General features: G+C 63.8%; 2 protein-coding genes across 6 annotated transcripts; both read right to left on the reverse strand.

The window, feature by feature from the left end:
- Window positions 1–1,595: 1,595 nt before the first annotated feature.
- On the reverse strand, window positions 1,596–5,075 carry DGUOK (deoxyguanosine kinase). Its single transcript, XM_075724067.1, is given in 8 exon segments — window positions 1,596–1,622; window positions 1,835–1,934; window positions 2,046–2,161; window positions 3,303–3,450; window positions 3,955–4,136; window positions 4,223–4,360; window positions 4,362–4,408; window positions 5,027–5,075. Coding segments are annotated over 8 exon segments (807 nt in total).
- A 1,054-nt stretch (window positions 5,076–6,129) lies between these two features.
- Window positions 6,130–8,565, reverse strand: LOC104033361 (actin, gamma-enteric smooth muscle). Of its 5 annotated transcripts, XM_075724022.1 has the most exons (8): window positions 8,440–8,565; window positions 8,211–8,339; window positions 8,015–8,125; window positions 7,352–7,436; window positions 7,093–7,254; window positions 6,808–6,999; window positions 6,390–6,571; window positions 6,130–6,273 (listed from the first exon to the last, which is right to left on the reverse strand). In XM_075724022.1, exons 1-8 carry the CDS (start codon window positions 8,563–8,565, stop codon window positions 6,130–6,132), a joined length of 1,131 nt encoding a protein of 376 aa, XP_075580137.1. The 5 variants fall into 5 exon arrangements, with proteins under 5 accessions (XP_075580137.1, XP_075580138.1, XP_075580139.1 ...); XM_075724023.1 differs by lacking the exon at window positions 8,211–8,339; XM_075724024.1 differs by lacking the exon at window positions 8,015–8,125.
- Window positions 8,566–12,673: the final 4,108 nt, after the last annotated feature.

Below are 12,673 nucleotides of genomic sequence, written 5' to 3' on the forward strand. Positions count from 1 at the left end.
GGGTTGTTATTGTAGGGTCGCGGGGTGTGGGGGGTGCACGGGGTTGTTATTGTAGGGTCGCGGGGTGTGGGGGGTGCACGGGGTTGTTATCATAGGGTCGTGGGGTGTGGGGGTGCACGGGGTTGTTACTGTAGGGTCGTGGGTTGTGGGGGGTGCACCGGGTTGTTATTGTAGGGTCGCGGGTTGTGGGGGGTGCACCGGGTTGTTATTGTAGGGTCGCGGGGTGTGGGGGGTGCACGGGGTTGTTATCGTAGGGTCGCGGGGTGTGGGGGGTGCACGGGGTTGTTATCATAGGGTCGTGGGGTGTGGGGGTGCACGGGGTTGTTATTGTAGGGTCGCAGGGTGTGGGGGGTGCACCGGGTTGTTATTGTAGGGTCGCGGGGTGTGGGGGGTGCACGGGGTTGTTATTGTAGGGTCGCAGCGTGTGGGGGGTGCACCGGGTTGTTATTGTAGGGTTGCCAGCTGTGGGTCCATACCAGGTTGTTATTGTAGGGCCGTCGGAGGTGGGTCCATGCTGGGTTGTTATTGTAGGGTCGCCGGAGGTGGGTCCATGTCAGCGTCCCCGCTCTGTTATTACTGTAGGGTCGTTAGCGGGGTCCGTGCAGGTCCCGCGCTGTTGTTATTGTAGGGTCGCTGGAGAAAACCCCGCGGGTGGCAGCGCGGCTCCCGTGCCCCCCCCAGCCCCTACCCCATAACTCCCCAGTCCCTGCCCCACACCCCGCCCCACAGCCCCCGCTGCTCCCCCCCCCGGGCAGGTGCCCCTCACACGTGCTCGGCCCCCGCCCCCGCCGGCCCCGCCCCACCCGTGTTTATGTAGGGTCGCACACCCCGCCGGAACCTCCCCTAAAGGCGGGGGGGGGGGGGGCTCCGGGCCGCCATCCCCGCCCCCACTCCCCAGGGGGCTCCCCCCCACCCAGGGGTCCCCCTAAAAGCCCCCCCACCAGCAAAGCCCACCCAGCGGGGGCCAAATCCCCGCGGCTTTCCCCCAAAGCCAGCCCAGCCTCACCCCCCCGGGACCCCGCGGGTCACCCCCGCTCTCCGGCCAGCACCCCCAAAACCGGAGGAACAAAACGTCCCCCCACCGGAGCCCCCCCGACCCCGCGCTCCCCCCGCCCGCAGCTCAAGAGGCAGAAGAGCTCGACGTCGCTTTGGTTTTAATTTAAGGGAAAAACACATATATAAAAAATAATAAAATACGGGGGTTAGCGTAACCTAAATGTGAGCCGCGATGATTTCCCGGTGGAATTTCACTGGTGCGTTAAATCCACCTTGCGGAACATCCCTGGCTCCGGCATCCCCGGCTATAGATGGGGAGGGGGTCGCGGCGGCGAGCGGGGCCCCCCGAGCGCGCCGGGAGCGTGCCACGCCGCCCCGAAGCTCATCGCGGCTGCGCCTCCGACGATTCGCCTTAAAGCCACCCCGTGCTCTCAGCGCCTTAACTCCACCCCTCGCCCCAATAAAAGGAGCGATGGGGACAGTTGGGGAGCAGGATTTGTCCCGTGGCCTCGGCGTTGGGATCTTCGGCCGGAGGTCGCGGCGGTGATGCCGCTTTCCCGGCTCTGCCGCTTGGCACGGGTACCGGCGGGCGGGGATGCTCACAGCGCCGTCACAAAAGCCTCCACCTGCAAGGAGAAGCCGATTGAGCGCACGGTGCCGGGACGGCGCTGGGACGGTGCCGGGACGGCCGAGGTTTCAACCAGCTTAGCCCAAGGGTGCGGGAATTATTTTTTCCGTGGAAAAAGGAAGATGGAGACTCGGAGGTCAGCACGACTCCGACTGCCATCCCGGCGCTGCCGGCAGCGGGATGCCGCCGCGCCACGCCAGCCGTGCCCACCTGCGCCATGAGGACGCCCTGCACGGCCGCGTCGTGCTCAAAGTCCTCGTCCACATCCAGCAGCAGGACGGGCGCGTGCTTCACGTCCGCAAAGTGGACCCTGAAGACGGGAAGGGAGAGAAGGGGTTAAACCAAACAAACCCCCAAATCGGGGGCAGGGGGGGTCACGCTGCCGGCGGGGGGAGCGCGGTGGGGCTGGATTTGGACTCACTCCGTGGTTTTCTCCACCAGCCAGCGCTCGTGCTGGGCGTGGAGCTGCTGCAGGTACCGCAGCTGGATCCCCCCCTCCTCGCTCCTCGCCCTCCGCTGCAGCCGCTCCAGGCACGTCTGCACCGGAGACGGGAGGTTAGCGGGAGAGACGGGAGGTTAGCGGGATGCGGGGAGACGGGAGGTTAGCGGGAGAGACGGGAGGTTAGCGGGAGAGACGGGAGGTTAATGGGGTATGGGGAGGTTAACGGGATGCGGGGAGATGGGAGGTTAGCGGGAGAGATGGGAGATGGGAGGTTAACGGGATATAGGGAGATTAATGGGATGTGGGAGACGGGAGGTTAGCGGGAGAGACGGGAGGTTAGCGGGATGCGGGGAGATGGGAGGTTAGCGGGAGAGACGGGAGAGATGGGAGGTTAATGGGATGCAGGGAGGTTAGCGGGATGCAGGAGAGACGGGAGGTTAATGGGATGCGGGGAGACGGGAGATTAACGGGAGAGATGGGACATAGGAGGTTAACTGGATACAGGGGGGTTAACGGGATGCGGGGAGATGGGAGGTTAGTGGGAGAGATGGGAGACGGGAGGTTAATGGGATGTGGGAGATGGGAGGTTAACGGGAGAGACGGGAGGTCAACAGGATGTGGGAAAGATGGAGGGTTAATGGGAGAGATAGGACATAAGAGGTTAACGGGATACAGGGAGGTTAACAGGATACAGGGAGACGGGAGGTTAGCGGGAGAGATGGTAGACGGGAGGTTAGCGGGATATAGGGAGATTAATGGGATGTGGGAGATGGGAGATTAGCGGGGGAGACGGGAGGTTAATGGGATGCAGGGAGGTTAATGGGAGGCAGGAGAGATGGGAGGTCAATGGGATGTGGGAAAGACGGGAGTTTAGCGGGAGAGATGGAAGATAGGAAGTTAAGGGAATATAGGGAGATTAACGGGATGTGGGAGATGGGAGGTTAGCGGGATGCCAGTGTCCGGCAAAGCAGCCCCAGGGGAGGGACCACAGCCGGGCATCGGGCATCCCGGCAGGTGCCACAGCCCTCCCTCCCCCAGATCCGCTCTAGGATCCGCAGCAAAACTCCCACCGACATTCCCAGGGGAACTGGAGCAGACCCCGCTCCTCCAGGCCAGCGATTTCTGGTTCAAACCCAACATCTGAACAATTTCAGGAGCTCGCCGGGCTCAGAGCCGAGCCGAATGCCTGCCGCCTCCCGCTCCGCGCCGAACAGGGGGGCTCTCGCCGGCACCCACCTGCGGCGTCGCCCGCAGGTAGAGGAAGCCGTGGAGGGCGGCGCGAGGCCCCAGCTGCCGCAGGAGGAAGCTGTGCCAGTCCTGGTAAATGGCCCACTCCAGCGGCGCCAGGTGCCCGGCCTCAGAGAGGTTCTTGGCAAAGACGTATCTGGGAGGGGACGGAGAGGGGACAGGGCAGCCGGCACCGCCGGCACTGCCGGCACCGGGACCTCCAAGCCATCCCCCCGCCCAGGCGGCTTCACGGTCTTTTTTTTCACCTTCTTTTTTGCACCAACTGGGAACTGCGGGCATTTAATTAAGGTGGAAATCCTTAATTTGGGGCTGAGTGACGTTGAGAGACACCGAGCCACCCGGCGCGGCTCGCCGCTACCGAGCCCAGCCGTCACCTGAGGGGCTTCGAGCCGCCGCCTGACACGGGTGAGGATGGGGCAGCCGCGAGCAAAAATTATTTGGGGTATATACCCAAGTCCCAACTTATCCAACAAGCAGATTTCTCTAATTGAGCATCGCTCCGGGCTTCGGGGGGCGCAGCCGCGGGCTCCGCTCACCCCGGGGGTCCCAGGGGACGCAACGCAGGCGGCGGGGACGCCGGTTATCCCATTTAATCCCTTCATCCCTCTCCTCCGCCGTTTCAGCTGGGGACGCCGGGTACCTGTCGCTGTAGACGGAGCGCTCGAAGACCCGCACGGGGCGGGGGGGCCCGGGGAGCTGTGCGGGCGGCGGCTCCAGCATCGCCTTCAGCCGGCTGAGGCAGGAGAAGGTCTGGAAGGTGTAGGACCAGCGGGCCGGCTCCTGGTACATCATCCGGAGAAGGTTGGCGGAACCCACGGACGCCTACGACGGAAAAGATGGAGGATGAGGTTGGCGGGCCGCGGCGCGGTGCCCGGCGGTGCCGCGGCGCAGCCGGTAGCCGCCGTTACCTCCGCCGTGCCGCCGGCTGGCACCTTCTGCCACTGCGCCACGGGCTCAGTCACCAGGTGCCACTCGGGGAAGGTGGCACCCAGCAGCTTCAGGAAAGTCGATTTCCCCACGGCTGCGGGGGGCAGCGCGGGGTGAGCCCCTGCGTCCCCCCGCCCCGGCTCCCGCCGCAGGGTAGCGCAGGTTTTGGGGTGCCCCCCCCCCGCCAAGGCGGGCAGCAAGAATTAATCACAGACATTACATTGGGCCCCGAGGGGCTTCAGGCTGCGCCCCCCCCCAAATCCCCCTGCCCCCCCTCAGCCCCTCGCACCCCAAATCCCCCTGCATCCCCCCCACCCCGGCTCCCGCCGCGGGGTAGCGCAGGTTTTTGGGGTGCCCCCCCCCCGCCAAGGCGGGCAGCAAGAATTAATCACAGACATTACATTGGGCCCCGAGGGGCTTCAGGCTGCGCCCCCCCCCAAATCCCCCTGCCTCCCCTCAGCCCCTCGCACCCCAAATCCCCCTGCATCCCCCCCGCCCTGGCTCCCGCCGCGGGGTAGCGCAGGTTTTTGGGGTGCCCCCCCCCCCCCAAGGCGGGCAGCAAGAATTAATCACAGACATTACATTGGGCCCCGAGGGGCTTCAGGCTGCGCCCCCCCTAAGCCCCCCAAATCCCCCAGCCCCCCCCAGGCCCTCGCACCCCAAATCCCCCTGCCCCCCCAGCCCCTCCCCGCCCCAAATTGCCCCCCCAGCCCCTCCGCGCCCCAAATTGCCCCCCCCTCCCCGTGTCACCCTGGGGACCCCCGTTGTGCCCCCCCCCCCGGTACCGATGTTCCCCTCCAGGGCCAGGCGCAGGGCGGCCCCGCACCGCCCCATCCCGCCACCGCTTCCGCCTTCCCGCGTCATATGCTAATGACATGGTAATGAGCGGCGCGCGCTGCCGTCCCCGTGACGTCAGCACGTGGGAAGGCGGGGCGGGGGGAAGGGAAGGAGGGGGAGCAGCCGCGGAAGCGGCGGCTGGAGGCGCGCGCAGTGCGGGGGTGGTATGGTAATTTATGCAAATGTGACCCCGCCTACAGCATGTCCCGGCAGTGCTGGGGAGGGGACGGGGCGGGGCACCCATATGGGGCCGGGGTCACCGACATGGGGTCAGGGGCACCAGTATGGGGTCAAGGGCATCGACGGGACATTGGGGGCACCCGCTTGGGGTTGGGGGCACCAGTATGGGGTCAAGGGCGTCAAGATGGGGTTGGGGGCACAAACATGAGGTCCAGGGCGTCAAGATGGGGTTGGGGGCACCAGCGTGAGGTCAAGAGCATCAACACAGGGGCAGCGACATGGAGTCAAGGGCATCAACATAGGGTTGGGGACGCCAACATGGGGTCAAGGGCGTGGACACAGGGTTGGAGGTGTCAGAAGAGGACTGGGGGCCCCACCATGAGGTAAAGGGCATCACTAAGGGTTGGGGCCATCAACACAGGGTTGGGGACACCATCACAAGGTCAAGGGCATCAACACAGGGTTGGAGGCATCAACACAGGGCTGAGGTCATCAGTGTGACATTGGGGACACGAACATGGGTCAGGGGCACCAACACGAGGTCAGGGGCACCAACGCAACATTGGGGGCAACAACATGGGGTCAAGGGCATTGACGTGGTGGGGGCATCAAGGCAGGGTTGAGGGCATCAGGGACACCACCGTGAGACCACTGGCACCAACATGAGGTCCCCCATCCCTCCCCCTGTTACCCTCAGCCCCCACCCCAACCCCTCCCACCCCCCAACACCCCAAAATCTCCCGGAAAAGGGGCAGAGCCTGGAGAAAAGGCTTTAATGCGCAGTGGGCGGTGGGGAGGAGCGGCGGGGACTGAGGAGGAGCGGGGCACCCCAGCCCGGGCGCAGGGGGCCACTGCGGGGCGGGGAGGGGGCTTAGAAGCATTTTCGGTGGACGATGGAGGGTCCGGCCTCGTCGTACTCGGGTTTGCTGATCCACATCTGCTGGAAGGTGGAGAGGGACGCCAGGATGGAGCCGCCAATCCACACCGAGTACTTCCGCTCCGGCGGGGCGATGATCTGCCGAGACACGAGCCGTTAGGATGTACCCCTTGATCCACCACCCCCCCCAAAGCTGCACCGGGAGAGGATTTGGGGTGGTGGTGGCCATAGTTTGCCCCTCCCCCCCAGCTTACTTTGATCTTCATGGTGCTGGGAGCCAGCGCCGTGATTTCCTTCTGCATGCGGTCGGCGATGCCGGGGTACATGGTGGTGCCGCCGGACAACACGTTGTTGGCGTAGAGGTCCTTGCGGATGTCGATGTCGCACTTCATGATGGAGTTGTAGGTCGTCTCGTGGATGCCGGCTGACTCCATGCCTGGGGTAGAAGGGGGCTGTCAGCACCCTGACCCCCACCCATGCCTCCTCAGGGCTCCCCAAAAGAGCCACAGGGTCGCCCATGGGTTTGTCCCCCCATTTGGGGTGCAAAGCGCTTGGGGGAGCCCCAAAAGACCCCTGTGGGGCACCCATGGGAGCTGGTTGCCTGCTGGTGGGGTGGTGGGGATGGGGGGCAACCACCTAGGGGACAGCCAGGACAATTCGGGGTGGGCTCACCGATGAAGGAGGGTTGGAAGAGGGTCTCAGGGCAGCGGAAGCGCTCGTTCCCGATGGTGATGACCTGCCCGTCAGGGAGCTCGTAGCTCTTCTCCAGCGAGGAGGAGGAGGCAGCCGTGGCCATCTCGTTCTCGAAGTCAAGGGCCACGTAGCAGAGCTTCTCCTTGATGTCGCGCACGATTTCCCGCTCGGCTGCGGGAGACGACGGCTAACAGGCTCAACCCGGTGCCGTGGCAGCACCACGGGGTCCCCCATCACCCCATACCTCCCTCCCCGCCCCCGTACCGGTGGTGACGAAGGAGTAGCCCCTCTCGGTGAGGATCTTCATGAGGTAGTCAGTGAGGTCGCGGCCGGCCAAGTCGAGACGCATGATGGCGTGGGGCAGAGCGTAGCCCTCGTAGATGGGCACGTTGTGGGTGACGCCGTCCCCGGAGTCAAGGACGATGCCTGGGAAGGCGGGGGAAAGGTGAGGGAGGGGGCTCGGAGCTGGCTCGGTCCCTTCCCCATCACGGATGGTCCCCGGGATGCCGCGTGTCCTACTCACCGGTCGTGCGGCCGGAGGCGTAGAGGGAGAGGACGGCTTGGATGGCAACATACATGGCAGGGACATTAAAGGTTTCAAACATGATCTGGGAGGGAGAGCGAGAGGGGCAGCGGGTTAGGGGGGAACACGGGGGTCCCCAGTGGCATCCCACCCCAACCCAGGGGGGCCGTGCCTTCCCGGAGAGACGGCGTCAGTGCATTGCGTGGAAAAACACGCGGATTGTTGCATCGCACGGAAAAACGGGCAGATCGTTGCGTTGCACGGAAAAATAGGCGGATCATTGCATTTCACGCACATGTGGGTCAACGCATTGCACAGAACAACACGTGGATCGCTGCGTCGCACTGAAAAACACGTGGGGTGGCGCATCACATGGAAACGTGAGTCATTGCGTTGCACAGAAAATCACGTGGGTCTGCGCATTGCGTGGAAAAAATGTGGGTCAGCGCATGGCAAGGCAAACCCCGCGGGTCCACGTGCTGCGGAGAAAGCCGAGCACGCTGCCGAGAGCTCTGCCCTTCTTGAAGTGCCAAGCTTCGCCCCACCGCCCGCTGTTCCCCCCAACGCCGTCCCCTCCTGGCTCACTAAACTCCAAAATCCTCCAGCCCTTCCTGCGGTTTCGGAGGGTCCATCCCTGTCCCCTGGGGTCCTGCAGCGCCTTACCTGGGTCATCTTCTCCCGGTTGGCCTTGGGGTTGAGGGGTGCCTCGGTGAGCAGGGTCGGGTGCTCCTCGGGGGCCACGCGCAGCTCGTTGTAGAAGGAGTGGTGCCAGATCTGAGGCGGGCAAAGGAGAGTTGGGGTCTTGCCCCAAACCGAAGCCGGGGCCAGCACCCGCTTGCCGGCCTGGGGTGGGTCTCACCTTCTCCATGTCATCCCAGTTGGTGATGATGCCGTGCTCGATGGGGTACTTGAGCGTGAGGATACCCCTCTTGCTCTGCGCCTCGTCGCCCACGTAGCTGTCTTTCTGCCCCATGCCGACCATGACACCCTAACGCCGGCGAGAGAGACGGCCTCATTAGCCTCGTTTCGCTGATTAAAGCGGGGTGGGGGGTGGCTGGGGGCTGCCGCTTGCCCCCCCGGGTACCCACCTGGTGCCGGGGCCGCCCCACGATGGAGGGGAAGACGGCGCGGGGGGCATCGTCGCCGGCAAAGCCGGCTTTGCAGAGGCCGGAGCCGTTGTCGCAGACCAGGGCGGTGGTCTCCTCCTCGCACATGGTGGGGCCGGGAGCGGTTGGTGTTCAGGGGGACCTGGGGGAAAAGCTGGGGCAAGGGGGGAAAGCAGCGTTAAAGGGTGGGCGGGGGAGAGGGTTACGCCGCGCCACCGCGTCCGGCTTTGGGTGTTGGAGGGGTTTGGAGTCCTCGGGGATGCGCAGCCCTGCAAAATCCTCCGCGGGCTGTGCCGAGGGGTGGCCGCCGGGTCCGGCCCCGGTGCGGCGATGCTGGGAGCGGGGTGATGCTCATCCTTCGTGGGTGCCGCTCCGCGCCGATGCTGCTGCTCCATCCTTCGCCCAAAATGGGTGCCAAAGCCTCCTGTCCGTGCTTGCCCGGCAGCAGTGCTCCCCGGGGAGCTCCGGCGTTGCCGTCCCTGGCCAGTGCCCCCCGAGCGGGCAGGGGGATGGCAGGCCATGCCATCTCGTCCGGTCCTGTCTCCGCAGCCCCTTGGCTGCTCTGCCCTCACATCCTTTCCCAAAAATGGGAAAAAAATAGCCCTTCCCGGGGGGTGCCCCCCTCCAGCAGCGTATGCACTCCCAAATCTGGAGGGAAGCAGGCAAAAACCTCGCAGGAGCCCAAAAAGAAAAAAAAACCCAAATCCTGGGGATATCTGGAAGAGCACGACCTGCTTTGGCCGCAGCCCAGCTCTCGTCACCTCCACGGAAGCCCCTGGCTGCGGGGTTGTGCCAGGGTTGGCACCCCCCCCCCCCACCCCCACCCTGTGCAAACCGAGTTGGGACCACCCCATAAGTGCTGGGGCACCCCGAAACCCCCCGGGGTGTTTTTCCTTCCCGCTCTCCTGCAAGCAAAAGGGAAACCAGGGCCAGGCAGTACTCACCACGGACGTGAGAGCTCCTTTCCTCTGGGACCGAGTCCCGATGCGCCTTTGGTATAAATACCAGCGAGCCCGTGAAACCTCAGAGGCGGATCCTCTCTAAACAAAGACCCTAAATAGGCTAAATGATGGTGTGTTAGCCATATGGCCATATAAGGTGTTTTATTTCATTAAATTGACCTTGGACTGATGGTAGGACCCAGCACGGTTAATTATTATAAGAAAAATGTATGTGGGGATGCTTGGGAGGCAACATCCCATTTGTGAGCCTGTTCCTTTTATGCTCCACTCCGATAAACAAGCGAGATACAAGTCCTTATAAGCGACGGTCTCGGCAAAAAGGAGATGGATGCATCTCTGGTTCCCGGGGAGAGCGTGGAGAAACCCCCCTGGGTGGAGGTGGGCGTCGGGGCTCTGCCGTGGGGGACACCCTGCAGCCGGGATGGGAATTTGGCATCGCCGAGACACTGGAAATGCACCGGGTTGGTGCATCGCTTCCTCTCGGCCTCCGTTCTCCCGTGTCTCCCTGGCATCTGACACCTCTGGGATGTCTCTCCCTGGGGTCTTCTTTCTCTGCCCCCATTTTTGGCCTTTTGGTGCCCCAAAGCCCCTCGTCCCCCAAATCCTCAGCTCGAGCAGCGCCGGGACTGGCGGGTCCAAAGCCCAGGCCTGTGTCGCGGGTGCACCCAGCTCTCACCCGCCGCCCGGGAGGATTTTGGAGGCAGGATGAGCCCTGGGGCTCTGCCATGGGGGTGCTGTCCCCTGATCCCCCTGCCCAAATGCAGCAGGGGGGGCCGGAGCCGCCCCAGCCCCGCGGATGCAGCCTTGGCAGGAGGCGAGCGGAGCCGCGGCAGCCCGTGGCCCTCACAGAGGCCAACCAGCGGCTGCCAAACTCCCAGCTGCCTTTTTAAGGGCAATGGTCCCGCACCGGGGCCTCTCCCCAAGCACCCGGGGTAGGGGGGAGGCAGGAGAGATGCCCCAGAGCCACCACCCGGAGCTGCGGGCACTCGGGTTGCAGATGGGGAAACTGAGGCACGGGGTGCCTGGGCTGCCTCCTGCTTTGCTTTGCGGGGTCCCGGGCTGTGCTCAGGGCAGGGACATCGAGGCACCGGTGCGGCAATAAGGACCAAGAGCCGCAGGGTCCCACCACCACCAGAAGGGACCCAAGGGTGCTGGTGTCCCCCCCGGCCCCGGAGGGAGTGGACTCAGGGCTGTCACCCCGCGGGGCAGGACAGGGACACGGTGTCTCCCCGGCACAACCAGCCCGCTCGCACCTCCAACCACGTCCCCAGTCAGCGGTTTCACCCCCGTTATCCTCCCTCCTCCAGGAAAACCTCAGCACACGGGGGCTGGATTTGTCCCCTGGGTCCCCTGGCCGTGCACTTGTCAGTGTTGCCACCGCACACCCCGGGGACCTGCTGCTGCCTCGCGTCCCGGCCTGGCTCCCTTGGTCTGCCGCCAACCATGAGGTCACCGAGGCAAAAGGTTGCCATATATGACATACTGCAAAAAAAAAAAAAAAAAAAAAAAAAAAATTAACCCCAAACCCAGCAGATATGGGGGGGGGTGGGGGGGAAAGGGGGGGTTTGGATGGATGCAGCAGCCCGTGCCGGTGCTGGGAGAGCCCCGTGTGAAGGGAGCACGGCCGTGCCAGGGGTCTGCGCGGAGCCACCGGCAGGACCTCACCCCACCCCAGGGCAGGAGGGACCGTGCCCAAAGCCAGAGACACCCCCGAACCCCAGGCTGGTGCAAACCGCGGGGTATCAACCCGGGAGCCCACTCTGCAGCAGCAAGCCACATTGCTTTTCTATCCCCGGCATTTGCCCGGGGCCAGGCGGCTTGGCTCCACGCTCCCCATCCCTGCGGGATCCCCAACCCGCCCTGACCCCACGTCACCGCGGCCAGCCGGGACAGAAAGCCTCGGCACGGCCAGTTTGGAGCTGGGACCGCGGCAGCAAAGCCCTGAGCCGGAGCAGGCACGCAGCCTAAAAAGGAAAGGTTCGGCCACCACAGCCAATCCAGCCGCCGGCGCTCGATGGCCGTGGGGAGGGTGGCCGGCAGCCCTGGGATGCTCGCAGGAACGCCAAGCATCCCACGGCACGGGCGAGGCTGGCCCGAGCTGGGATGAACGCGGGACGAGGAGGGGAGCAAGCCCCGGGTTGCTGTGGGATTTCAAACTTCCCGGCACGCAGGCCAAACCTCGGCACCTCCGTATAAGGGTAACGTTTGCGCTTTAAACCTCTGGGGCTGCCGCCGGGGATGGACAAACCAGCACTGAGAGCTTGGGCAGGGATTTGGGGCTGTTCCCATCCCCGAGGCGGAGATAAGCATCGCTCCCTGCCTGCAGGAAACCCCCCCCAAACACGCAAGTTGTGTTGTTGCAGAAAATAAACTATTCCTGCAAAGCGTGGTTTCTGTTAGGGCTGAGCTCCTACCAAATCCAAGCCCCCATTTTGAGTGATTTTTAAGGTATAAACAGCCACATCTGGTGCAGCTGGACGGATGGGGTGGGTGAGTGGGACACAGGCAGTAGTGCCAGGATATCAGCATTCATCCCACTACACAAACTGATGACTCAGTGACTTTAAGTGAAAAAATGCGATTAAAAAGCCGCCAGCTCGGAGAGCAGGGCTGGGCATGAGGCAGCAGCTGGCCGCTGACGTGAGAAATGCGGCCCTTGCGTACGGCCGCGCTGCAAGGTATCTGAAAAATTCTCCACGAGGGTTTATCGGTCACTGGGACGACTGATGAACCAAGCGGCAATTTGCCACCGGCTCCTCTCCCCGGCTGGGGCTCAATGCTGGGGTCAGCTCAGACCCAAGACCTTCAGGGATGGGAAATTGAGATAAATTCGTTGTGATCTTCACTACCAATCTGAAGGAATCGCTGCTTTGCAAGACACACCTCGCGTCCCTGTGCTGCTCTGGGGGAGCAGAACCATCAGGGCGAAGAGCAGAGCTGTGGGATGAACACCCATAGGCCGAGGCTGCAAAACCCACCCGAGCCCAGATTAAATCAATTAGGTCTGCAAGTTAGTTCCCACAGATGCCCTGAAGTCCCCTCGCTTCCCTCCCACTGCCGGCAGTAGCCCGTTTCCAAAACCGACTGCAAAACTGATGGCAGCGGCAGTTTGTCACGCAGGACTCGAGGAGGTGGCTGTTGCAAATAAACACAACCCCTAAATAAATCGATTCCCTCCCCGCTCTCAGCCACACCGCACTCCTCCAACCCACCGAGTTAGCTCAAAGAAAACAAGTGGCGAAAGAAACCCAGCC

This window comes from Pelecanus crispus, chromosome 21 (genome assembly GCF_030463565.1).
Source record: "Pelecanus crispus isolate bPelCri1 chromosome 21, bPelCri1.pri, whole genome shotgun sequence".
Taxonomy (NCBI): domain Eukaryota; kingdom Metazoa; phylum Chordata; class Aves; order Pelecaniformes; family Pelecanidae; genus Pelecanus; species Pelecanus crispus.

Excerpts from the sequence above, each read along its gene's own strand:
- LOC104033361 (XM_075724022.1), bottom strand. The coding sequence starts at position 8,565 with ATGTGCGAGGAGGAGACCACCGCCCTGGTCTGCGACAACGGCTCCGGC. Across the intron at positions 8,126-8,210 it reads ACTGGGATGACATGGAGAAG|ATCTGGCACCACTCCTTCTA; the intron begins GTGAGACCCACC and ends TGCCCGCCTCAG. Across the intron at positions 6,274-6,389 it reads CCAGCACCATGAAGATCAAA|ATCATCGCCCCGCCGGAGCG; the intron begins GTAAGCTGGGGG and ends GTGTCTCGGCAG.